Source organism: Heterodontus francisci, chromosome 2 (genome assembly GCF_036365525.1).
Source record: "Heterodontus francisci isolate sHetFra1 chromosome 2, sHetFra1.hap1, whole genome shotgun sequence".
NCBI classification, from domain to species: domain Eukaryota; kingdom Metazoa; phylum Chordata; class Chondrichthyes; order Heterodontiformes; family Heterodontidae; genus Heterodontus; species Heterodontus francisci.
Window position 1 is genome coordinate 19,967,199 of NC_090372.1, and position 27,849 is coordinate 19,995,047.

At 42.0% G+C, this 27,849-nt stretch overlaps 1 protein-coding gene across 7 annotated transcripts in view; it reads right to left on the minus strand.

Annotated features, from left to right (window-relative positions):
* fhod3b (formin homology 2 domain containing 3b) overlaps positions 1-27,849 on the minus strand; it is a 603,766-nt gene that overhangs the window by 139,113 nt on the left and 436,804 nt on the right. For 3 of the 7 annotated variants that reach the window (XM_068055426.1, XM_068055400.1, XM_068055389.1), the window contains exon 11: positions 5,549-5,620. The exons of 3 other annotated variants lie outside the window; for them this stretch is intronic. In XM_068055426.1, coding sequence (XP_067911527.1) covers positions 5,549-5,620 — 72 coding nt within the window. Of the gene's footprint in view, positions 1-5,548; positions 5,621-11,250; positions 11,665-12,096; positions 12,202-27,849 lie in introns of all 7 variants that reach the window. One more of the 7 variants, XM_068055433.1, reaches the window with a different exon arrangement.

Consider the following 27,849-nt stretch of genomic DNA (forward strand, 5'->3'; position numbering starts at 1 on the left):
GAGGTATGATCAGTAAGTTCGCAGATGACACAAAAATTGGTGGTGTTGTAAATAGTGAGGAGGAAAGCCTTAGATTACAGGATGATATAGATGGGCTGGTAGGATGGGCGGAGCAGTGGTAAATGGAATTTAACCCCGAGAAATGAGAGGTGATGCATTTTGGGAGGACTAACAAGGCAAGGGAATTTACAATGGTTGGTAGGACTCTAGGAAGTACAGAGGGTCAGAGGGATCTTGGTGTACTCGTCCACAGATCACTGGAGGCAGCAGCACAGGTAGATAAGGTGGTTAGGAAGGCATATGGGATACTTGCCTTTATTAGCTGAGGCATAGAATACAAGAGCAGGGAGGTTATGATGGAGCTATATAAAATGCTAGTTAGGCCACAGCTGGAGTACTGTGTACAGTTCTGGTCATCACACTATAGGAAGGATGTGATTGCACTGGAGAGGGTGCAGAGGAGATTCACCAGGATGTTGCCTGGGCTGGAGCATTTCAGCTATGAAGAGAGACTGGATAGGCTAGGGTTGTTTTCCTTAGAGCAGAGAAGGTTGAGCAGGGACCTGATTGAGGTATACAAAATTATGAGGGGCATAGATAGGAAGAAATTTTTTCCCTTAGTGGAGGTGTCAATAACCAGGGGCATGAATTTAAGGTAAGGGGCAGGAGGGTTAGAGGGGATTTGAGGAAAATATTTTTCACCCAGAGGGTGGTTGGAATCTGGAACACACTGCCTGAAGGGGTGGTAAAGGCAGGAACCCTTGCAACATTTAAGAAGTATTTAGATGAGCACTTGAAAGGCCATAGCATACAAGGCTACAGGCCGACTGCTGGAAAATGGGATTAGAATAGATAGGTGTTTGATGGCCGGCACGGACACAATAGGCCGAAGGGCCTATTTCTGTGCTGTATAACTCTATGACTCTATTAAATACTCAATGAAGAAGCATATCAGAAATAATTTATGAACACCATTTATTCTGTTGTATTATTTCTAACTGTAAGTGACTCTGTAGAATAATAAAAAGGCTGAAATCTAAAGATCTATGTCAGTTGTTGTATAATTTGTTTGTTGAGAGTAAGCTAGGGATTGTCTGAGTTCAGGCCTACCACCTGTGCACTGAAGGAAGCCATTCAGCCTACCTAACGTACCGGCACTTTTGAAGATTTATCCAATTAGTCCCACCTTCCATGCTGTTCCCCCATAGCCCTGCAAATATTTCCTTTTCAGATGCATATTCAATTCCCTTTTGAAAGTTACTGTTGAATCTGCTTCCACCACCCTTTCAGGCAATGCATTCCAGATCATAACGTTCGTTGCACAGAAAAAGTTTCCATTCCCCTCTGGTTCTTTTTCTAATTACCTTAAACCTACCTCTCTTCCCTCTTTAAGATGCACCTTAAAATCTCTTTAACCTAGCTTTTGGTCACCTGTTGAAATATCAAACTAAATTCGTCACTAAGCCACATAAGGAGATAATGCTCCCGTGAAGCTCCTTGAGACATTTTACTGTTTTAAAAGGACAATATAAATGCAAATTGTCGTCAGTGGATTTGTCTGTCTTAAGTATCAAAGTCGAAAGGTCATTCTCCAAAATGAAAACAGAAGAAAGCAGAAATATCTGAAAAGTTCTGATGTTTTACAAGTAAATGAAAATATGAATATTACTAATTTTAATCTCCATGTTTTACATATTGTACACAAAATCCCATTTTATTCTATAAATTCCAGACTACAAGTCCTTTAGCTGCTATTTGTATGTCAGTAGAAATAGCTACAAATTTGCAATCCAGTCACTACTTTAATACTTCTATTTTTAGAAAACGAAATATTTTTTCAGCTTGCTGTAAAAAAAAAGGATTTCTGATGTATTTTATACTGAGTGTATAGGGTTAAGATTGCTGATTGTGTTTTGAGTTATTCTGAGGTGTCATATTGCATTGTCATGAAGACCCCCACCTGCCAAGAATGAGGCATATTAATTTTGTCACATGAACTGTTGCTGGAGTGGACAGATGACTTGTTTAAAGAGATCAGCAATGGCTGGCAAAAAATTTACACTCTAAGTCGCCTAGGAAAAGACAATGGGAACTGCTCACTGATTCAACTAACACAGAGATTGGTCTAGGCAATGGTGATCCACGTCTTGTCAGTGTAAGAGACAGCACTGCACCACCTCCACCACTTTGGAGCTTTGGAATCCACAAATGGAGGAGTTTGTTAAAAAAGTGAGACACGTGACTAACCTGCTGGCCCATGTCTGGTTTTGAACTGCTCACAGGACAGTTTGGATCAGACTGCAGATTGCAACTGAACTTGGAACAAGAGCCTCTCTCCTGTCTAGCTCTTTCTCTTTCACTAATCTCCCGATCCACTGAAGTCATTTAAACCTCAACAGAGAAAAGACTCTTACATTGATTCAAGTTTTAAAGCATGCACTGGGCCCCAATGAAATGGTAAGAATTACCGACAACCAAAGGCTCTACATTGAACTCAAAGGACCGTAAATAGAACCCAGCTATTGCCTCAAACTTTTCCCCTTTATTCTTTCTACTTCTGTCTCTATCTGCGTGTGTGTTTATCGCGTATGCATGCTAGTGTGGTCGCATTGCGTATTTGTAGTCGTTAACCGAATTAGAGTTTAAGATTAATAAACTTCCACCTTTCTTGTTTAAATCTAAGAAAACCTATCTGATTGATTTCTGTGCCTTACCATTGGAAAGCAATGAATAAGGATTCACTGAGGGGGAGCTAAAAACATGGTGTTTTTAAAGATTTAACCCTAGTATGCTTAAAGCAGGCAAAGGCTGAGAGGGAACCCCTAGACCCCTTTCTCACCTGGTCGTAACAGGATCCTATACTGTTTGTGGGGCCATGAGCTATTTTCTTCTACTCCAGTTAAATCCCCAGACCTGATATAATAAATGTTTTGGTAACATTACATAAATTTCACTTGTCTTTCTAGCCACGGAGTTTAAGAAAAAAAATTAAGTAATTAATGTTAACACTATCAATTTTACACTGAGTTCTGGCAACTGGAATATTCTTTTGTTTCATTCTTATTCAGGGTTCACAATGGTTTACTATAGCTCTTGTAGGTTATTTGCTCTCCACACTTGTGGGATAACTTCATTATTCAATGGTTCGTCACTCATTAAGGGTGTTTCATCATGAGGCTTAATTCAGATGGAATAAGTCAACAGCATAATTTCCTCTGTTAGCAAACTGGTTAATGCATGAATGAGGAACTTTATGCTTTTTTTGTCAATTTCTTCCCTCTTGAAGGCACCAACTCTTTCTAGAGTACAATTCCAGGGATCAGTGCTTGCACGCATTATCTGTAGGCTACTGACATGCCTTCCTCCACATGCACACTGGCACCTTCACACACACACAACATAATCATGAAGGGTATCCATAACATTCTACTGACCAAGACCATTAAGTTATCCAAACAGATTCTACACAGTGATTTTACAGTACCATCGGGGGAGAAATACACTGAAAAGGGATATAAAATGCAATGGAAAACAATTTTAAATTGTAGCCAACCACCTGATCATGGTCCTCTTGCTTTTGGTTACATTAGGAACATAACTGCCCCCAACCCTTGAATATAGTTTGTTGCTGCACTTTGCAATGTGTTCGATCAGCTGTTGCTGGATTCTCTGGTCTGCTTCTACTCAGCACTTGATGGAAATGACAATGGGTGAAAATGTAAATGGTGGCGAGCAGGAAAACAGCAAAGCACAGCTCTCCTCTTATCTAGGCACTTTACATTTACAGTGCCTAAAGTTTTTGAAAGGCAATTACTGCCCACTGGATGAGAAATTTGATCCAGTTAATTGCTTTTCATCATTCAAATTCTGATAAGTTTTGCTTTTAATCAGAGTCTGCACTCCAAGACCCAATCACTGCTCTCCACAATTCTGTGTTAAGAACTGCAGTATACAAACATCCTTATGAAAGTAAGCTTAAGATTTCCTTTCCTGCACCCAGTAAAATGGTAATTTCACAAAAGCAATATTATCCACTTACCAACTATTATTTAGTTTAGTTAAATAAAACATGCTCTTCCATTGAATGTAATTATTATTTGAGATCATTGTTTTGGGAAATGGAGGCAGAAACTTAATTTTGGGTTGGGTCTTGGGGGTAGCCTTTGTATGTCCAATGGGATGGTGGATACAGAGATGGTAATGAGTAGAGAAAGTGTGCATAACTTCCTGCATGATATCGTCTGTGGATTTAACACTATTGAAGTGAACTATATTGGCCTTGGAGGGGTGCAGCACAGATTCACCAGAATGATTAGGGACTAAAAGGATTGAATGATGAGGACAGGTTTTATAGACCAGGCTTGTATTCCCTTGAATACAGAAGATTAAGGGGTGATCTGGTTGAAGTATTCCAGAAGATTAAAAGCAGTTAATGGGGTAGAGATATCCAAAATATTTCCTCTGGTAGGGCGAGTCCAGAATATTGGGGCATAAACTCAAAATTACAGCTAGGTTGTTCAGTGGTGATGTCAGGATGCACTTCTTCAAACAAAGTGTCGTGAAAATATGGTATTTACTCTACCAAAAAAGCTGCTGTGATTTGGTCAGTTGAAAATTTCAAAACTGAGATTGATAGATTTTTGTTAGGCAAGAATATTAAGAGTTTTGAAAGAAGGTGGGTAGATGGAGTTAAGTTGCAGTTCAGCCATAATCAAACTGAATAGCTGGTCAGGCTTGAAGGGTTGAATGGCCTACTCCTGTTCTTACATGTTTAGACCCAATCATTCAGAGATGCACAAATGTCAACTCATCACACTTATCATGACAATGGATCTTTGTTCCCTCCCAAGCACACAAAGCTGTAACTCCTACTGTTACAACCAGACCAAAATATAAAAAAGATTCCTCATCATTATTTACACCATGTTGTCACAGCAAAAATATATCCAGTCTAACTTGAACAAGTCTGCTCTAACTTGGCAAAATGAAACTCGCAAGTCCAACCTGTTGAAAAAACAGGTTGAAGATACAGTAAGAAAACAAGCCACACCAGTTTCAGAACATGACTTGAGCTAAATCCTAAAACTTTTATGCTATTGTCAAGAAATCGTGGTGAACTATTTTTTTCTCTCTTGCACACGCTCATGGATATTTTCTAGAGGGCATCTTTTGCTGGAAACCTTCAGGGTGCATGAAGTGCCAACTTGTGTTATTGTAGGGTGGGCATTAAACTGCTAACATAAACGTACCGAAGTGTGCTTTAACATGACACTGGAAAAAACTGGGGCTAACCTTAATGTTCACAGCAAAAGATTGCCCATTTAAAATTATTCCCGTTAGTGGCCTACAGTATTCTAGTATACATTACTAAGAATAATTTCAATTGAAATAGTGGTACACAGTGATAATGGAAAATGGCATCCACAAATATAACTGGTTCAACTCATAAATGCATATCTATAAATTCAAAGACATTCTGTAGACTCTTTAGCTTCCAATGGATAGCAGCATGCTTCAAACATCAGTGAGAGATAGCTTGATGACCCACCTATTAGAAGACCTGGATGTATAAGGTTCAAAGGAGTCAGTATATTTGTTCATGTAGGAAGATTCTGACTGACTGTGAATGGAAACAGAGAGAAGCTAGAAGTGAATAAAGAGAAGAGAAATTTCAACAGTTGAACAAAGTTAAAACTGAGGAATGTGATAGAATAGCTGTGAAGTGATTTGCTTCCCATTGCTTATAGAAATATAAGAAGCATGATTGCAACCTCAACCGAGGATTTCCCCCCACTGTGGTTGACAGGGCCCTCAACCGTGTCCGACCCATTCCCCGCACCTCTACCCTCACCCCTTCCCCTCCCTCCCAGAACCGTGACAGGGTTCCCCTTGTCCTCACTTTTCATCCCACCAGCCTCCATATCCAAAGGATCATCCTCCGCCATTTTTGCCACCTCCAGCGTGATGCCACTACCAGTCGCATCTTCCCCTCCCTTCCCCTGTCAGCATTCCGAAGGGATCGTTCCCTCCGCGACACCCTGGTCCACTCCTCCATTACCCCCACCACCTCGTCCCCGTCCCAGGGCACCTTCCCTTGCAATCGCAGGAGGTGTAATACCTGCCCATTTACCTCCTCTCTCCTCACTATCCCAGGCCCCAAACACTCCTTTCAGGTGAAGCAGCGATTTACTTGTACTTCTTTCAATGTAGTATACTGTATTCGCTGCTCACAGTGTGGTCTCCTCTACATTGGGGAGACCAAGCGCAGACTGGGTGACCGCTTTGCGGAACATCTCCGCTCAGTCCGTAAGCAGGACCCTGAGCTTCCGGTTGCTTGCCATTTCAACACTCCCCCCTGCTCACATCTCTGTCCTGGGATTGCTGCAGTGTTCCAGTGAACATCAACGCAAGCTCGAGGAACAGCATCTCATCTACCGATTAGGCACACTACAACCTGCCGGACTGAACATTGAATTCAATAATTTCAGAGCATGACAGCCCCCCACTTTACTTTCATTTTTAGTCATTTTTAGTTATTTTTTTTTCTTCCTTTTTTTTTACATTCCTTTTTACATTTTTTACAATCTTTTTTTGCATTTATTTCATTTCATCTTAGTTTGTTCAGTTTGCTTACCCACTGTTTTTTTCAGGTTGTTTTTCTTCAGGTTTGCACTTGCTGCTGTTCAATATTCAGTATATTCACACCTAATCTGTACTAATGCTTTGTCTTTCAACACACCATTAACATATTGTTTGCCTTTGCTCCGTGACCTTTTGGTCAGCTATGTGGCCTGGTCCAATCTGCACCTTCTCCTTTGTTATCTCTTGCCCAACCCCCACCTCACTTGTTTATAATCTGTGACTTTTCTAATATTTGTCAGTTCCGAAGAAGGGTCACTGACCCGAAACGTTAACTCTGCTTCTCTTTCCACAGATGCTGCCAGACCTGCTGAGTGATTCCAGAATTTCTTGTTTTTATTGCAATATGTATATTGATTTAGGTATTCAAAATAATAAAGCTCAGATATAAAGAGGATCACTCAAGCAGATTTGATTTCGTATAGGGTAGTTGAACAAGGGACAAGAGTATAAACTGAAGGAGGTTAGATTCAGGCAGGGTTTTAGGATGCTTCACTTCACTGAGAAATTACAAAGCAGCCTGCTTGATTGGCACCACATCCACCACTTTAAACATTCACTCCCTCCACCATCAGCGCATCGTAGCTGCAGTGCGCACCATTGACAGGATGTGCTGCAGCTACTGGCCAAGGTTCCTTCAATAGCACCTTCCAAACCCGTGACCTCTACCACCTAGAAGAACAAGGGTAGCAGGTGCATGGAAACCCCACCATCTGCAAGTTCCCCTCCAAGTCATACACCATCCTGACTTGGAAATACATTGCCGTTCTTTTGTTGTTGCTGCGTCAAAATGCTGGAACTCCCTCCCTGACAGCACTGTGTGCACCTACAGCACAGGGACTGCAGCAGTTCAAGGTGGCGACTTACCACTACCTTATCAAGGGCAATTAGGGATGGACAATAAATGCTGGCCTTGCCAGCAACGCTCACATCCCATGAATGAATGTTAAAAAATGGTCAGCTTTTGAAATAGTTTACTAAGTTGTAAGGGCAAGCATCTTACCTAACTTCAATGTCAATTTTGATAAGCATCATAAAGAAATACATCAAAAGATACAACTGCTGGAAAAGTCATGATCGAGATGGACTTACAGTCTTTCTGCCAACCTAGATTGTCTAGGTTTGAGTTTTGCTTTAGCACATCTTACTTTGGAGACTTATTGTGCAACCAGCCTTACAAAAGATGACTCCATCCTTCCATCTTGAAAAGTGTCAATACAGGGGGCGGCACAGGATATGGGGTAAACCTTTCAGGACTGAGATGAGGAGAAATTTCTTCACCCAGAGAGTGGTCAGCCTGTGGAATTCGCTACCACAGAAAGCAGTTGAGGCCAAAACATTGTATGTTTTCAAGAAAGAGTTAGATATAGCTCTTGGGATCAAAGGATATGGGGGGAAAGCGGGAACAGGTTACTGAGTTGGATGATCAGCCATGATCATAATGAATGGCGAAACAGGCTCGAAGGGCCAAATGGCCTACTCCTACTTTCAATGTTTCTATTCTAAGAAGGGCTGAATCCATAAGGCAAGTGTATTTACAGCACTGCTTGTGGGCCAGGAGGAGCAGGAAGACTTCCCCTTAGTCCCTGAAAGCAAACCTGTTTCCCTCCCTGGAACATAGGAACAGGAGTAGGACATTCAGCCCATTGAGCCTGCCCTGCCATTCAATACAATCATGGCTGATCATCCACATCAATGCCTTTCCCCACCACACTATCCCCATATTCCCTTCTGTCATTTGTACTTAGAAATCTGTCAATCGCTACTTTAAACATACCCAATGGCTGAGCTTCCACAGCCCCCTGGGGTAGAGAATTCCAAAGATTCACAACCCTCTGAGTAAAGACATTTCTCCTCATCTCGGTCCTAAATGACTTCCCCCTTATTTTGAAATTGTGCCCCCTGATTCTGGACTCCCCAACCAGGGGAAACATCTGAGCTGCCTCTACCCTGTCTATCCCTTTTAGTGTTTTGTTGGTTTCAATGAAATCACCTCTCATTCTTCAAAACTCTAGAGAATAAAGGCCCAGTTTCCCCAATCTCACTTCATAGGACAGTCTCGCCATCCTGGGAACAAATCTGGTGAATATTCATTGCACTCCCTCTATGACAATAATATCCTTCCTAAGGTAAAGGAACCAAAATTGCACACAGTACTCCAGGTGCGGTCTAACCAAGGTTCTATACAATTGAAGCAAGATTTCACTACTCCTGTACTCAAATTCTCTTGCGATAAAGGCGAACATACCATTAGCCTTCAGAATTGCCTGCTGCACCTGCAAGTTAGCTTTCAGTGACTTATTGACAAGGACACCCAGGTCCCTTTGTACATCTACACTTTCTAATCTCTTACCATTTAAGAAACACTCTGTACAACTGTTCCTCCTACCAAAGTGGATAACCTCATATTTTTCAACATTTTATTCCATCTGCCAAGTTCTTGCCCACTCACTAAGTCTGTCCAAATCCCTATGAAGCCACTTTGCATCTTCCTCACAACACACATTCCCACCTGGTTTTGTGTCATCCGCGAACTTGGAAATACTACATTTGATCTTCACATCCAAATCATTGATATATATTATAAACATCTGGGGTCCAAGCACTTATCCTTGCGGTACCCCACTAGTCACAGCCTGCCAACGAGATAATGACTCATTTTTTCCTTCTTTTATTCTCTGCTTTCTGCCTGTTAACCAATCCTTAATCCATGCCAGTATATTATCTCCTATCCCATGTGCTTCAATTTTGCTAACCAACCTCCCGTGGGGGACTTTATCAAAAGCCTTCTGAAAATCCAAGTATACCACGTCCACCCACTCCTCTTTATCAATTCTGTTAGTAACATCCTCAAAAAACTCCAACAGGTTCATCAAACATGATTTCCCATTCATAAATCCATGTTGACCATGCCCAATCAAATCATTATTATACAAGCGTCCATTTATCACATCCTTTAGAATAGATTCTAGCATTTTCCCAATGACTGATGTAAGGTTAACAGGTCTGTAATTCCATGTTTTCTCTCTCCCTCCCTTCTTAAATAGTGGGGTGACATTTGCTACCTTGCAATCTGCAGGAACCGCTCCAGAATCTACAGAATTTTGAGATCCACTGGTCCTGTAACCTACTCACTGTCCCCCTGCAACCCCTCCCCCAACGATCTTTCTGGCCCTCTCCTCCATTCTGATGAAAGGTCATCAACCTGACATGCTAACTAATTCACTCTCCACAGATGCTGCTTGACCTACTGAATATTTCCATCATTTTCTGTTTTTATTTATATGCGCTATATTGTTACACATTCACATATTCATTTTTTAATTTAACAAATTTGTCCAGCAATTTAAAACTAGGTTGTGATCAGATATGTTGCTGTATTTCTCATCAAGGGTGCAAGATAGATTTGTGGATACACAGACGTGGATATTTACAGGGGTGGGATACTTAGATGGGCGAGGAGGAGATGGGTGGAATTTTGGATTGGCAACCAGAAAGTTTGGGTATCCCCACCTCCTGTGGGAGTTTTAGCATGCATCTTTTAGCCTTGACAAGTTTTGCACCCGGACCTCAGCCTCTTTGACAGGCTTGGCATCCAGCCGGGTGGGGAACACTCCACAGCAAGTCGCAAGGCCAGGTAGGTCCAATCCCCAACCCCGGGGGCAGAGATCCAATCGCTGACCCAGGGGGAAGGGGAGAGGTGCGTCTGAATGGGGGGAGTCAGCTTCCCAAAGTGCTCAGAATTTTTCCCAATTTAACTCCCACCCAATCCCACACTCTGTCTGGGAATCATGAACAGCAAAGATATTGTCAAAGGCATAAGGAGCTGGAACTCGCCTATGAAGATGGCAAAAACATAGGAAACAAGCTGGGAAAAGACCCAAAGACAAACAGACCCAGGGATAAAAACACTCTAATGTGCCCTGACAATTCTAAATTGTGATAATCTTTGTTCAACTCAAATAGAGGCACAATACTGTAACAACATTTGCTTCAAAATTGACCATTGGGTACTCAGTAACATTCATGCAAATTTTTGCTCCCTTGCATGAAGTTACCTTAATGCAGAAGGACAACAGTACAACTTGTGATCCATCTGATGTCATTAGCAATTGTTGACTTTTTCTTCTTTAACAGATTTTCCTTTTTGAATGCTACTTGCTGATGTGAGCACAAGCCCATACCCTTGTTGAAGTATCATCAGTTAATTATCCCACATACTGGTCTGTAGAAATTGGTGAGATTGGACTTTTAAAGAAGTCAAAGTCTGTCTAAACAGAAACCTTTGACACTCTCCAATGCACACCATCCTTCATCAGAATCCTTAGATGAGCATCTCCTTCCATTACTCCCAGAGAATGGCCCTATCTTTGAAAGGCATGGGATGGGCCTGCACATAGTGAGCAGTCATGAAATAAAGTGGAGGGAAAAAAAACAGTAAAAATTGGGAAATCTATAGTAAACATATATCTGACCAAGTTTCTGCTAGGAGGCCACAGAGTTAACAAATCTACAAAATGGAATTGACTGAAAACCGATAACAATTTAAAACCGCACTCCTTCAAATAAAAGTTAACAAACTAGAAGACACACACAAGAACACTAATCTACCTGCTTTCCCTCATTTCTGCTTCTTTATCTTTGACCCTTTGAGGAATTTCACTCAGATCGTAAGAGAAGAGATGGAAAGGTGTATGGAGAAGATATGGTAATTTCTCAACAGTGGGAGACAAAGCTGGGGTAACGTTTGCTGATGAATCTTGAGAATTGTTTTGCAAAACTGCTGGTGACTGATGGATGACAACAGATGATGCAGATAACAATGACGGTTGCCAAAGATGCTGATAATCACTGAGAGAACTGGGTGACTGGGAAGGAGAGCTGGCTGATGGGTCGCTTGTTTCAGGAGTCTGGAACTCTCTGGAAGATCCTTCCCCTTCAGGCACCAGGATAAAGCTTGCTACATATTTTGAACTCTGGGAACTATTTTCTGCATGTTCGATCGCTGTATCTGGCTTCAACTCACTGGTAGCAGAAAGGGAGGATGGGAAAATTGGAGAAGGACCAAAATAAAAGAATATTTGAAAATTGAATTAAAAATTTAATTCAAAACATTTAAACAATCTTTTGAAGATGTAAACGTATCATACATTTATCAAGTGTGATCTGAATTACTTCATAATTAACCCTGTTTTGTTTGAAACAATTGTCAATACTAGATCACATGATACTAGAGATCAATGTTCCTTCACTATGAGAAGGCCTCACAAAATCTAAATACTTAGTATTACTATAGAAGTCTTGTCTGATGAGCAATTTTATCCAAAAAGCATTTTATCTAAGTAGTTGTGAAGTGAACCCATCTATACACCAAGTGGTTATAATTATCAGATCTTAAACACACACCACACTCTGAGTGCCAAATCTGATAGGGAACATCAAATTTAGTCCTAATACCTTTCCTGACCCTGACAAGAGGGGTCTTCTTCCCCCTCATCCTCAGTATTAGATTCAGTAACTGGCTGCTCTTCTTCAGCTTCTTCCTCTTCGTATTCCTCGTCTCTGTGGGACGTGGTGGAGGAAAAAATGATGCAAAGAGACAGTGAGAATGAATAAGCAAAGAGTTATGAGACAGACAGAATGATGCAGACACACACTAGCAAATGACAATGATTTGAAAGGAACATGGGCACTTCAGACAGTGCTGAGTGATGGAACAACCTGCATTGCTGTTCTGAGCAATGACCCTAAATGGGACAAATATGGAAAAAGTATGTAGGGAAAACAATGGCAGGAGAGAGAGGGTTTGCATGGAAGAATGAGCCATCAGTAACTGGAAAGTTTGACAGCTGTTATCATTCCAACATATTTAATAGAAAGCTAACGTAACCTTCCTTCACCTTCCTTGGGAACCCATCCACCACCTTCAAAATTCACTCACTCCACCACTGAGGCACAGTGGTAGCAGTGTGTACCATATACAAGATGTGCTGCAGCAACTCACCAAGGCACCTTCAACAGCACCTTCCAAACCCATGACCTCTACCATCTAGAAGGACAAGGGCAGCAATTGCATAGGAACACCACCACCTGCAAATTCCCCTCCAAGCCACATACCATCCTGACTTGGAACTATATCACTGTTCCTTCACTGTCACTGGGTCAAAATCCGGGAACTCCCTCCCTAACAGCACTAAGGGAGTACCTACATGACATGGATGGCAGCGATTCAAGGCGGCAGCTCACCACCACCTTCTCACGGGCAATTAGGGATGGACAATAAATGCAGACCTAGATAGCGACGCCCACATCCCATGAAAGAATTTTTTACATTTTTAAATTTTATGCAGTTTTGTGCAGTGACCATCTCTTATTTGTTGCAACATCAATCAAAACGGGCTCATAGAAGCAGAGATAATATTTCAAGCAAAAATATATACATTACTTTATCAAAATTTCATGCAGTTGTGTGTGGTAAACCCAGTCAAGAACTCTGCAGTCTGCTAAGATTTCAGGGTACCATGGATATTTGGCACTTTGCTACTTTACTTTGCAGGAGAAACCATCTTTTCTTTTCATCTTCGCCTTGCCTCTTCCACAAAACCTCGTTTGGAGCATGCTCCTCTTAGGGTATGATTCTATCCCAGCCGGAAGCATTGCCACTTCTCACCCAAGTGTCCATTCTTTGCATGTGTCCAGATTGAGAATATCAACAGACTATCCAGTCATGGGAGGCATCACAGTCAAGCCTCCACCAACCTCCATACGAGCGGACTCTCGCAGAGATCGCTGGTTAAATAAAAGGAACTCTAGTCATTTCCCCTTCTCTACATCAGGCCATTTGAGCTAAAACTTGGGCCTCCATGGCCTGTATAGTTCAGTTGCACAAGTTGGCAGGGGGTAGGGTGGTAGGGAAAGCATGTGGGAACAAATAGTCAATGTACCAATGGAGCTATTAGAGGAGCCTATAACACTAACATTCAGCGTACAATGAACTATCTTTCCTGAATTTCCACCAGATATAGTAATTTTTTCAGACATATTGTTCAAAACTTTGATACATATCTTCAGCCAAAATGTCCATGGAGATTATATTGACAATTTCAAAAAAAAAATCTCTTTTTAAGAATATACTGCAATTGGAACTGGAATATATGCAAAGAGGAAAACAGGAATAGTATTATCCCCACATCAGGAAAGCCAGACTTAAACAAGCAGATCCATCATCCAAGTTCACACAAGCAGCAATTACAATGACAGCACTGGTAAAACACTGCAGCCAGTGCAATGAGAGCACTGCAATTTCTCTGCATCCCGACCTGGTATTATTCATCAATCTGTTTCTTCGCAATGCTGATACATGCAAGAAAACAAAAAGCCAACCAAATGGCTGGAAATTATACAACAAACACCTTTTCTCACCGGTAAATTGTAGATTGGCAACTCTATTTGTAAATTCTCCCAGGGAGGAACTCTGGACAGTCTCAATCCCACCCCAATGGACACAAAAACCCATTTTGAAAAGAAAGCATATTAGCCCCGAGGTTCCACAGGACGAGCTGCACCAACTTTGTGCCAATGCATCTGGCGTTCCATCCACCGATGCCGTGCAGAGATCAATCTTCCAGAGTCCTGTGAGTTATTTACATGCCCATTGATGGCTCCATATCATAAATCTTGTGTAAAAACAGGAGCACTGTGCTGGGATATGCTTGGGAATTAGAGTGTGGTCTTTTAATAAAGGGAAGTCTGTCTGAAGTCTAAGGAGCATCAGGCAAGTTGAAAAGTGCTTGATCCAGTGATGTCTCAGGTCTTATTTTGCCCCACTTTGAGAATGTGCCAGATCAGTAAATGGAAGGCAGGCAGTCAAAAAAGAGCCATAGGCATAGCAAATAGGAAGAAAATAAGTGCTCACATTTTCAGGTACTGTAGCCTAGTGGTTATAGCAACTCAGAGGTCATGAGCTCAATTCCACCATAGTAAGTTGCAAAATCAAATTCAATAAATTTGCTAAGATGTGGGCTTGCATCCGGAAAAAAAAATCAAGACAACGGAAAGATTGCTACAAAAGCCCAATATGTTCATGAATATCCTTCAGAGAAGGGAATCTGCCATCCCGACCTGGGTCTGGCCTACATGTGATTGCAGTTCCACAACACACAGTTGACATGTAATACCTTTGCTTTGTCATCCACTTTTTAAAACTAAATTAACAATTGCAGTGAGATTGACTGCCAAACCCTCTTTGAGCAGAGGCACTGCTGGGAACAGGAGGATGCCACAAAAAATGTTTCTGGTGCCATGAGGAGGGAGATAGCACTGACAGATGTCATATCTAAGGTGTTATCCGTGGCTCAGTTAGCACTCTCACCCGAGTCAGAAGGTTGTGTGTTGAAGCTCCACTCCAGAGAGTTGACCACACAATCTGGGCTGAATCTCCAGTGCAGTACAGAGGGAGTGCTGCATTGTCAGATAACACACTTAACTCATGCCTCGTCCCTGGTGGATGCAAGAGATTGCACAACACTATTTTGAAGAAGAGCAGGGGAGTTCTCCTGGTGTCCTGGCCAATATTTATCCCTCAACCAACATCACTGAAACAGATTATCTTGTCATTTATTTCACTGCTGTTTGAGGGAGTTGGCTGCGTACAAATTGTTTGCTGCGTTTCCCTACATTGCAACAATTACTTCATTGGCTTAAAGCACTTTGGGCCATCTTGAGGGTGTGAAAGGCACTGTAAAAATGCAAGTCTTTCTTGCCTTGCACTGGAAAGTGCTACCCTCAGGCTTTATTTCTGGAGCTGCTTCCTTATGCCAGAGTGCATCTGAAATGGTGACTTTAATGGGAGGGAAAATGATTTTTAAACACAATGCTGTCTTTTCAATTATTGGTGTAATTTTCAAGTATTGTTCTGCTTGCTGGATGAATTAGAAATGCAAGCTACGTATGATGTTGCCTCCATTTAAATTAACCAGTGATACCTATTTTTTCAAGTTGCACTTCAGGACCTCATACTGTAAGCAATCCACTCCCGAGTTTCCCCTTCTATTAATTTCTTTTAAAATTTGCAATGGAAAGAATGGTGCTTTACCCAGACACAAGCCAACTTACCAATTATAAAAACTGGCTGCATATTCATCCACCCTCTGTCAACATACATCTACCCCTGTCAAAAAATAGAACCATTCCACGTAGATTGCATTTCAGACACATGCTGCCAAAATAACAGGCAACATTGACCCACATCGCTTACATACCCGCTAGTGAATGAGGCACCTGGTCCAAAGTATGGAGTCATAAAATTACCTGTATAACTTAAAAATATCAAGCCAGTCCTGTGTAGAGAATTGAACTGGTCCCCAGGGACCCAGGGGTCCATTGTTACCTGGGTTACAGAGTTACCCAAGGTTCCAGGTTGCATCCATTTATGAATATTGGATGTAGGCAGGTTTTGGTTCAGTTGCAATGCATTCTACAGGGTAATATATCATCTACCGGTACTTAGTGCCTAGCCTGATGATAAAGAATGTGTGCTTGTTGAGGTACTGAAGTCTGGGAACTGTACCTCGGCTTGAGCCATGCAGCTGGGGAGAAGGGGAATTATTCAATATTTATATTATTTTTAGAAGTGAGATCATTTTACAATATTTATCAAAAACGATGTAGTGAAAATACATAATTCTGAATGCAAAATTTCTAGTTTGCATCCAGCCAGCAACAGAAGGGACATTTAATCACGATGGAGCAAGTTCAACTATCTGCTCAGCCAATGAAACCTGATAGACTCTCCATTATTTTTGGTCACTGCCAAAGTGCCATGGAGACAGGTCATAATTAGAACCACATTATCCAGGCAGACTCATCAAACCTCATCATGGGGAGGGGACTTAATAACCTTAACAATCCAGACAACATAAGACAGAGGCAACCAAAGAAGCAGCTAATCCAAAATGTGCTGCTAGGTAACAAACGGCAAAGCAGTCCTGTAGCAGATCATCTCCCAGCACCATGATTGTCTGGACTCAGAACCCAACTACTTATTCACAAAGGATTTACTAATGTTACCTAAAAACCTAGCACCTATTACTAAATGTTAAAATTCAGCCTTTTGAGTTCAGAATTTGCAAAATTTAATATATATAAATAGTTACTACAAGTTTCTACTGCCGAACTGAAAATAGGTACAAGGCAGAGAGTCACTGGATAATGTGTGCACAAAATCTGCTCACATGCAAATACAACATGGACCTGCTTGATTGAAATATCCAACTGTGCATGTTCAAATGTTAGACTGTCATTGTGCATGTAAAAAGTTGCACTGGGTCCAGTCATACAAATATAAATAAAAGACTGTGCCACCCACGCACACAAACGCGAGCCGAGTCAATTCAGGTATGCACGGATGCAAGGTAGCTTCATTCGCACATCTGCACACCCCTTTAAAAAATGTATGAGTTGCAAACAAAATTCTTTAACTCTGTCTTTCTACTGCCAAAATTACTTGACAGCACCTAAACCGACATTCTGTCAAAAAACAGATGGATCATCAGCTTAACTCGGATATTCCACATCGGTCTGCAGATGATATTTACTTTTACAAATATACTTCTACAAAACCACGGAGAATTACAAATAGCCTCATAAAGGAAAGCAAATCATGTGAACACAATATTTCTTGAGGTTCTGTGGGGCACTTGCTTTATGACTTTCATTAAGAAATGAATTTTGCAATTTCTTTTTCTATAAATGAAGGAACATTATTTGAACAGCAAACCACAGGGTAGTATTACTGATTGATTGCGACCATATAATTGCAGAAATGCAATTTTGGTTTCCACAGTTCAAGACTTGTCAAAGAGGCCATCTGACAAGAACTGTGGTGCAGTAACTGCATTCACAAATGAGGCACGTTGAGCAACTTGCAAATGAACATCACATACACGCTGACATTTCTCCCCATCTCCCATTTATTCCTTCTACTGCTGCTGGCAACGTCTGAGCTACATTTCCATAGTTATCGCCAACCCACCATCAATGAGTTGAAGCAAGTAATGGGGATGAGAGATCCTAAAGGGAGAGTACTGGAAAGCTAGTCAACCCTTGGGCAGGAATTTTAGCCCCCAATGGGATTGATCACGGAGGCGAGTGTGCGTGAAAATGTATGCCGCTGAATGGTGTGCCAGTTTGCCGGCTCTATTCTGCCCCCGGGCCTTTCTTGCAGAGGCAGGATCAGAGACGGCAGGGCAACCCACCTACAAAGAGGCGGGTAGCCACTTGATAATTGAAGGCCAATTAAGGCCTATTGTCAGAGGCCGAATAGAATTTTCTCTGTCTGTGTATGTCTCCCTCTTCATCGGTCTGTCTCTCCGGGTCTGGTGTTTCAGTCTCTCCCTCTGGGTCTGGTCTTTCAATCTCTCCCTCTGGCTCACTATCTCTGGGTCTCAGTCTCTCTCTCTGGGTATGGTGTATAAGTCTCCCTCTCCCTTGTGTATCTCAATCCACTCCCTCATTGTGTATCTCTGTTTGGGTCTGGTGTCTGTCTCTTAATTTTTTCTGCCTCATTCTCTCAGTGTCTAGGGTCTCTGCCCCAGTTTCTCTTCCTTTCTCTGTCTCTGTGTCTCCCTTTCTGTCTCTTTATATGCCTTCCTCCCCCTCTCAGTCTCTCTCCCTCTCAGTATTTAAAAGTTAATACAAGTTTTTTTTAATGTTTAAAGTGTTTAAAAGTATTTAAAATCATAACACTCATATGCCTTTGAGCTGAAGACTGACCCCCCCCCCCACCCCCCAAAGGGCATGTCTTCAACTCGTGAAGTTATTAGGGGGAGTAGCTTCGCCAGGAATGCACTTCATTGTTAGGCCTCATAGATAGTTTGTTTGGTGGACCATGCTACAGCAAGATGTTGAAATTCTCGCTGCAACCAACGAACCAGGTAAGTTTGCATTTCTCAGTGCAGTCAGTGGCGAGTGCTGCCACTTAGCTGCTGATCGCAAAATCCAGGCCATTATCACACTCACGAAATTGACCATAGGCCATTTACAATAAATTAAATCAACTCATGCAATTTCTACTTTTTTGGGAAGGATTAGGTTCTGCAGTAGAGAACATTTCCAGGGTTCAAGACATTGGAAAGAAAAACATGGGCTAAATCAAGTAGTAATTGAATGATAACAAGCTTGTAATTTTAAAAGCCTAACATTTTTAGGAGAAAAAAAGTTGGAGGGAATCAAGGAATGCCGCAGTATCAAGATCCTAGGAAAACTTGGAGACTGTGCATTGAACTTGTGAATGTAGGGAGAAGGAAGAGTGGGTAGGACAGAATTTTTGGAGCTTTAAAAGGACAAGACCGGAAAGTTAAGAGAAACACTGACTACAGTAATATTAATGTGAGTGTGTGTTCGCGTGCGTGCATACAAGAAAGAAAGACAAATAAAAGACAGAGACAGAATGGGTGTATAACAGAGTACCAAATAGAGAGCTATATCAACTGGAGGTTAGAATTCAGAGATAAAGATGAATTCTTGATGAGATTTTTCTTGTACCAGTCCGGAAGGGCCAACCAATATTAAACACAGGTTCCCAACCTATGACATGAATATTTAAATGTTGGGCTTGATGGAAAGATAAGAGATGTTCAGTATGAAAAAGGAAACAGTCTTGCTCAAAAGGAGCCATGATTAAATAAACAATGAATTGGAGGAATTATGAAAATAAATGTCAACTGTTAAACGGAACCACAAGAGCATGGACATTTGTACCACAGATAAATGGAGTAGCGGTCAGGTGACCCCTCTTGTACTGACAATGCACACCTCCATCTGTTGAGGATGAAACTCGTTAACCTCGTCTGAAATAGCTCTGGGGAGAACCCATTGAAATTGAAAGGAGCACTATTGCATATTGATGACTCCTATCTATATCAATGGACTAACAAAGAGTTCTGGAGGCAGACTGACTCACAGCCAAAACCTAAGTGAATACGTGTATATAGTAGCACCATTATAACAGAATGGTCCCCATTCAGACATCAATAGGTAGCCTTGGTTTCCATATCCTGGGCCATTGTGCGGCCACACCAGGTGAGAAGGCCACATGTCACCTGATAGAAACTCAAATGCAATGAATTTTTACCTTAAAAGATGGCCCTCTAGAGAGAGGGGGAGATCAAGCCTAGACCACAGAAAGCCAGTTTCTAGCCAAAGGCTATAAGAGAGATCCAACTAAACAGAAGAACCCTGCTGAACAAGAACTGAGCAATCACTACAGCAGAGAAATTACAAACTGGCTTTGAGACTCTCCAGCTGTGAAGATAAACCAAATTCACACCACCAACTTTGGGCTGAGTTTTAACCACTAGAACTCTACAACACCTCAGCAAGTTCACGACTACAAACATCCATGCCTACACCTTTAAAAAAAAGACTTCACTCCCGAGAAGATTCAACAGTATTCTGTAAACCACAAACTCGTATCACCTTGGACTCTAAATGCATCCTACCCTTTTCTCTCAAATGACTCTTGTGTATGCATGTGTGTGAGAATGCGATCATTTCAGGAATTGTAAAAAGTAGTTATCGTCCTTTTTTTTAAAAAAAACCTACAAGAAAACCTGTCATTTGTCAGTTTATCTGACCCTAAAAACACTCAGGGACTAACAGTATTTTTAACAAAACACGACTGCAGTCAGGTGGGAGGTGAAAAATGGAAGCCACCCACACTACTTACCAACTGTCTGTAACAAAATCAAACTTCTTAGCAGTGACTTCAGCAATAATGGAGTTGTGACAGTTTCATTTGAGGTCAGAGAAGATCGTGAGGCCATTGAGGAGAAGGAAGAGGACTGAGGATGGAGGCATCAAAAGTAAACTGTCATAGCGGTTGGTTATATTTGCAAGCGACATGAAGAAACAGTGTTTGAAGAATTAAATGAAACAATTCTCGTTGCCGTATTGACGGGAATGGATGAGATTGTAATGCACCAATTCAACCATTGCACGGCAGGAGGACAGTGACTGTGTGCAATGAAGGAAGTTGATGAACATCATCGTAGAATCATCAGCAAAACAATGGACAGGATTGCACAAAGGATGTCACTGATAAGAAGAAACAAAATGGAAGAGAGGTTGCACTTCTAAGTTAGCAACAAAAATGTCAAAATGATGATCCATTAGCTACAATACAGATGGATCAATTTGAGGAGTAATCAGATTATCCTAGATAAAGATTTTGTGGGATTTTGTAGTTTATTTGGAAATGCACAGCGCCATACTTTGAGTTTGGAGACAAAACAAGATCAAGATGGATGAGGGAAGACATTTGGCCTCTCCGAGCTTGTCGAGATCAGGAAAATGAAACATCTGTAGTAAATCCCCATCACAGTATCCAGCTATTTCTTCCATTAATCTTCCATTAAATTCCAAATTTTCTTACATTAATCACAAATTGGCATTTCCTTTGGTTTGTATTTATATCCCCTTGAAAAAAAGAAAAGACTTGCATTTATATAGCACCTTTCATGATCGCTGGACGTTCCAAAACACTTAGATATATGGGGCTGAAAGACCTATTTCCATTTGGATCTTCTAGACAAAAACCTCTTTGAAAGCCTAGTACACTGTGGGCCAGATTTTCAAAGGGCCATGGGATCGGGACACGGTACAGGCATGATTTCAAAATCACGGTCCTGGAGGCTGTCTCAGGATCCTGATGCCTCTGGCACAGTTTGTAATTTGCAAAGGGCTGGTGGGTGGGGGGAATGGTTGGCTGTGAGGAACAGGAAAACTGTTCGCCACCAATTAACAGCCCCTTAAGCTTCTTAAAGAGCCTGTTAAAGGGGCTTGTCCAGTGCAGAATGGAATTTTTAAACTTTACTTTGGTGAACCTGAACAGTCTGGTGCATGTTAGTACATGGCTGCCAGGTTTGCCATGGGGCCAAATAAAGTTTATTTATCTCGGCATGACAAATGTTACTAGGTAACCAAGGAACTTTTAAAAATGAGGTACTGCAAGTAATTAGTATCAATAAAGAGGCAGTACTCAAAAAGTTAATTGGATTGAAAGTTGATAAATCCCCCGGACCAGATGAGCTACATCCCAGAGTTTGAAGGAAGTGGATATAGAAACAGTGGGTGGTTATCATTCAAAATTCTATAGATTCTGGAAGGGTTCCTGCAGACTGGAGAGTAGCAAATGTAACCCCACTATTTAAGAAGGGAGCGAGAGAGAAAATGGAGAACTACAGACCTGTTAGTTTGACATCAGTAGTACGGAAAACGTTAGAATCGCTTAGAAAGGATGAGCTAACTGGACACTTGGAAAATAATGATATGATTGGGCAGAGTCAATATTGATTTGTGAAAGAGAAATCATGTTCGACAAACCTGTTGGAGTTTTATGAGGAAATTACTTGCAGCATAGATAATGGAGAACGAGTGGATGTGGCGTATTTGGATTTTCAGAAGGCTTTTAATAAGGTCCCACACAGGAGATTAGTAATCAAAATTAGAGCACATGGGATTGGGGGCAATATACTGCAATGGATTGAGAATTAGGTAACAGACAGAAAGCACAGAATAGGAATAAATGGGTCAGTCTCAGGATGGCAGACTGTTACTAGTGGGGTACCGTAAGGATCATTGCTTGGGCCACAGCTGTTCACAATCTATATAAATGATTTGGACATGGGGACCAATTGTAATATTTCCAAATTTGCTGATGACACAAAACTGGGAGGGAATGTAAGTTGTGAGGAGGATGCATGGAAGCTTCAGGGGGATTTGGGCAGGCTAAGTGAATGGGCAAAAATATGGCAGATGGAATATAATGTGAATAAGTGTGAAGTGAACCACCTTGGTAGAAAAAACAGAAAGGCAGAGTATTTCCTAAATGGTATTTCCAAAGAGACCTGGGTGTCCTTGTTCATGAGTCACTAAAAACTAGTATGCAGGTGCAGCAAGCAATTAAGGTGGCAAATGGTATGTTGGCCTTCATTGCAAGGGGATTTGAGTACAGGAGTAAAAATGTATTGACGCAATTGTATAAAGCTTTGGTGAGACCGCACCAGGAGTATTGTGTACAGTTTTGGTCTCCTTATCCAAGGAAGGATATACGTGCCGTAGAGGAAGTGCAACGGGGACTCACCAGACTAATCCCTGGGATGGCGGGATTGTCTTATGAGGAGCGATTGCAGAAACTGGGCCTGTATTCTCTAGAGTTTCGAAGAATGAGAGGTGATCTCAATGAAACTTACAAAATTCTTACAGGGCCTGACAAGATGGATGTGGATAGGATATTTACCCCGGCTGGTGAGTCTAGAACAAGGGGACACAGTCTCAGAATAAGGGTAGGCCTTTTAAGACTGAGAAGAGAAGGAATTTCTTTACTCAGAGGGTGGTGAATCTGTGGAACTCCCTACCCCAGAGGGCTGTCGAAGCTCGATCATTGAGCATGTTCAAGACAGAAATTGATAGATTTATGGACAGTAATGACATTAAGGGATATAGGGATAGCGGGAAAAAATGGAGTAGAGGTAGATGATCAGCCATGATCTGTCTGAATGGCAGAGCAGGCTCGATGGGCCGAATGGCCTACTCCTGCTTCCTATGACCCTATGATGCTGGCTGGCGTGTCAGGTCAGACCTTTCATCAGAATGGAGGAGGGGGCCAGGAAGATCATCAGGGGATTAGGTTGGTGGGGGGCGGTGGGGGGGGGGGTTTGCAGGAGGACAGTGAGTAGATTGCGGGACTAGTGGATCCTCGGGAGGGAAATAGACTTGCTTGGAGGGGCTGGGGGGAAGAAAACATTTCTGTTTGAATGGGGGAATAGACTCGATGGGCCGAATGACCTACTCCTGCTCCTATTTCCTATGATCCTATCAATCAAAATTTGAGAGTTTCTATATTTAAGATAAAACATCAGTGTAACTAGAATAGCCCAGTACTTGAAAAGGTGAGGATCATCCTCTTAAGCAGAGGCAAATGTGTGAGAAAAGATTGACTCAAACAAAGAGAAATTGGAGAGCATGTACACAATCTGGTACACATCTGAAAAAAAGACAGACTTTCATTTCTACAGCTCCATTCATGACCTCAGAATATCCCAAAGCCAAAGAAGTATTTCTGAAGTGTAGTAGGAAATGAGGCAGACAATTTGTGCACAGTATGCTGCCATGAATAGCTACGTGATAGCGACTGGATAATTTTTTTTTAGTGATGTTGATTGAGAGATAAATATAGTCCGGGACACTGAGGATAACTCCCCTGCTCTTCTTCAAAATAGTGCCCTGGTGTCTCTTACGTCCACCTGAGGGGGCAGACAGGGCCTCAGTATAATTTCTCATCGAAGGATGAAATGTGGGGAGGGAAACCATCAACACCACAGGTCTTACTGGAGTCCAGCAATTAGTGGATCTGACAGACCTGGATAAGGATAAATCTTAATATTGATCAAAATGCTAAAACAGAAATAAAGCAAAGGGTTTGTTTGCCAAAGTTATCACGAGCTGGAACAAAAATGTGAGGCAAAAAATGTTAGCTTTCTTGTTCAGAAAGACAAATGTAGCGTTAGGAGTATAGAATTGCAGTCTCACAGAAGTTCCAAGAGATGTCTACAACAAAATGAAATCCAATAGAGCAGCTGCTGAAGGGGCAGGAACATTTCAACAAAGTTGTATTAAGCAGATGCAATGACAGATTTACAGAGTTTATAGGCAGACAGAATCAAAGAAGTTTATAGCACACTTGGTAAATCGAGTTTGTGCCAGTTCTTTGCTCGAGCAATCGAGAACTGTTATAAAGATATTAATAGCCTCAGGATATTTCTGACTGACGCAGATTCCAGGTGCAGTATACAGAATTTTTATAAGAGCTATGAGGGCATAACTGAACTAAGATGCAGCCCCAAAGCTTCCCCACGTCATATTCCACAGCTATTCATCATTATCCTATATCTACCCATGGCGCAAAATGTTCTGCTTTGCTGATAGATAAAATGGGCAGTAGCAGATTGGCTGCCAATTCCAAACACACCCCTGATGCCCACATCACTGTCCCCCACCCCACCCACCTGTCAATCTTCCTTTACATTGACTTCAAGTTTGATCCATGGTACAATTTGAACCAAAGCCTTTGTGTCAATTTTGTAGCTTCAATCCCATCACCAGATGATTTATCCCTTATGCACTGCTGACAACCTGACTTTCAAAGCATTGCTGCTAACATGATGGCAACAATGCAAATCTATCACCACCAGTTGTTTAGATACAAGTAAGCTGGCGGCACAGTGGCGCAGTGGTTAGCACCGCAGCCTCACAGCTCCAGCGACCCGGGTTCAATTCTGGGTACTGCCTGTGTGGAGTTTGCAAGTTCTCCCTGTGTCTGCGTGGGTTTCCTCCGGGTGCTCCGGTTTCCTCCCACATGCCAAAAGACTTGCAGGTTGATAGGTTAATTGGCTATTATAAATTGCCCCTAGTATAGGTAGGTGGTAGGGAAATATAGGGACAGGTGGGGATGCGGTAGGAATATGGGATTAGTGTAGGATTAGTATAAATGGGTGGTTGATGGTCGGCACAGACTCGGTGGGCCGAAGGGCCTGTTTCAGTGCTGTATCTCTAAACTAAACTAAACTAAGCAACTAAAGTGCCAAGTTGGGGCACTATTGACATCTGTATTTCTTCTTCTTCTTTGGCCTCCTTGTCTCGGGAGACAATGGGTAAACGCCTGGAGGTGGTCAGTGGTTTGTGGAGCAGCGCCTGGAGTGGCTATAAAGGCCAATTCTAGAGTGACAGACTGTTCCACAGGTGCTACAGATAAAATTGGTTGTCGTGGCTGTTGCACAGTTGGCTCTCTCCTTGCACTTCTGTCTTTTTTCCTGCCAACTGCTAAGTCTCTTCAACTCGCCACACTTTAGCCCCGCCTTTATGGCTGCCCGCCAGCTCTGGCGATCGCTGGCAACTGACTCCCACGACTTGTGATCAATGTAACAGAACTTCATGTCGCATTTGCAGACATCTTTAAAGCAGAGGCATGTACGGCCGGTGGGTCTGATACCAGTGACGAGCTCGCTGTACAATGTGCCTTTGGGGATCCTGCCATCTTCCATGTGGCTCACGTGGCCAAGCCATCTCAAGCACCGCTGGCTCAGTAGGGTGTATATGCCGGGTATGTTGGCCGCCTCGAGGACTTCTGTGTTGGAGATACGGTCCTGCCACCTGATGCCAAGGATTCTCCGGAGGCAGCGAAGATGGAATGAATTGAGACGTCGCTCTTGGCTGACATACATTGTCCAGGCCTCACTGCCGTAGAGCAAGGTACTGAGGATACAGGCTTGATACACTTGGACTTTTGTGTTCCATGTCAGCGCGCCATTTTACCACTCTCTTGGCCAGTCTGGATATCTGTATTACAGACTGCCAAGTATATCTGATTTTGAAAAACAAAAGGACTTATATTTGTATAGTGTCTTTCATAACCACAGGATGTCGCAAAGTGTTTTACAGCCAATGAAGTACTTTTGAAGTGAAACCATGTTGTAATGTTGGAAACACAGCAGCCAATTTGCACACAGCAAGCTCCCACAAACAACACTGTGATATTGATCAGATCAACTGTTTTTGTGCTGTTGATTGAGGGATACATATTGATCAAGACTTAGGGGATAACTCCCCTACACTTCTTCGAAAGAGTGCCATGGAACCTTTTACAACCATCTGAGGGGCCAGATGGCGCCTCGGTTTAACGTCTCATCCGAAAGACAGCACGCCCTCGGTGCTGCACTGAAATGTCAGCCTTGATTTTTAAGCTTAAGTCCTGGACTGGAACTTGAATCTACAACCTTTCGACTCAGAGGCGAGAGTGCTACCAACTGAGCCACAGCTGACACGTCAAAAGTAAACTAATAGAACGTAATGAGCTAGGGGTTAACACAAGCCCTCTGATTCCCCTAACAAGGCTCCAATGTATCTGTGATATGATTCATTGATGACAACAGATCATTTTCAAATATGTATATTTGTCTCCCCAGGCAAATGGACCTTTTAGCAGTGATACACTTGACCCAAAGTAAATATGATAGCTTCAGTAACTGTACAAAATAAGGACAATGATTTATAACTGCATAACATAAAGAGGGAGACCTTATACAGCAAGGGACATATTCATATTGGAACTGGTAGCTCAACATTCTGAATATCAAAAATAAATATGCTGCAGCTGTCTGATTATTTTAAGCAGAACATTTAAACTTTGCCTATTACAGTACTGAGTCTGAGCTAAGAGACCTGGATAATGGGAATACCTGAATTTGAGTCAAGGGAGCTAGATAATGGAATGACCTGGCATGGAGGTGGAAGTGACACTATTCTGACATAACCCTCTTAACAAAAGCCCTGAAAAAATTTGGAATGCTTTTACATAAACATTTTCATTAATTAGACATTTAAATCTGATTTGGCATAAGCCAGAGAGCATGGAGAATAGAAAGGGGAGAAGTGAGGGAGGGGCCAAGAAAGGGGAGAAGTGAGGAAGGGGGCCAAAAAGGGGAGAAGCCAGGGAGGGGGGGGGGGGGGGGGCAGAAAGGAGGGAAGCGAGGGAGGGAGGTGAGGGAGAAGAAAGGGAGGGAGGGAGGTGAGGGAGAAGGAAACGGTCCTGAACATGAACAAATTTGAAAAGCCTTGCAAATTTTAAACTGTTTTACAATTACTCTTAATGAGATGCAAATACAGGTTTTTAACAATTCAAATTTAAGAGAACATTCAAAGGGTTACTGAGATGACTCAATGACTAAATAGCAGAGATAGTTGTTCTAACCAATCCCAATCAGGAAAGTCCTAGGCTTGATCCGTTGTTGGTGTGAATCAGTTGAACTTGACCAGTTAGGATGGCAGTGGAGAAGGCTACTATTCCAGATCTACTTACAGTTTTGTCTCCATACCTAAGGAAGGATATACTTGCCTTAGATGGAGTGCAACAAAGGCTCACTAGACTGATTCCTGGGATGAGGGGATAGTCCTATGATGAGAAATTGAGTAGATTAGGCCTATATTTCCTAGTTTAGAAGAATGAGAGGTGACCTCATTGAAACATATAAAATTCTTAAGGGGCTTGATAGGGTAGATGCTGGTAGGACATGACCCCTGGCTGAGGAGTCAGAACTAGGGGTGATTCAGAATAAAGGGACTTTATTCACTTAGGACTGAGATGAAAGGAAATTT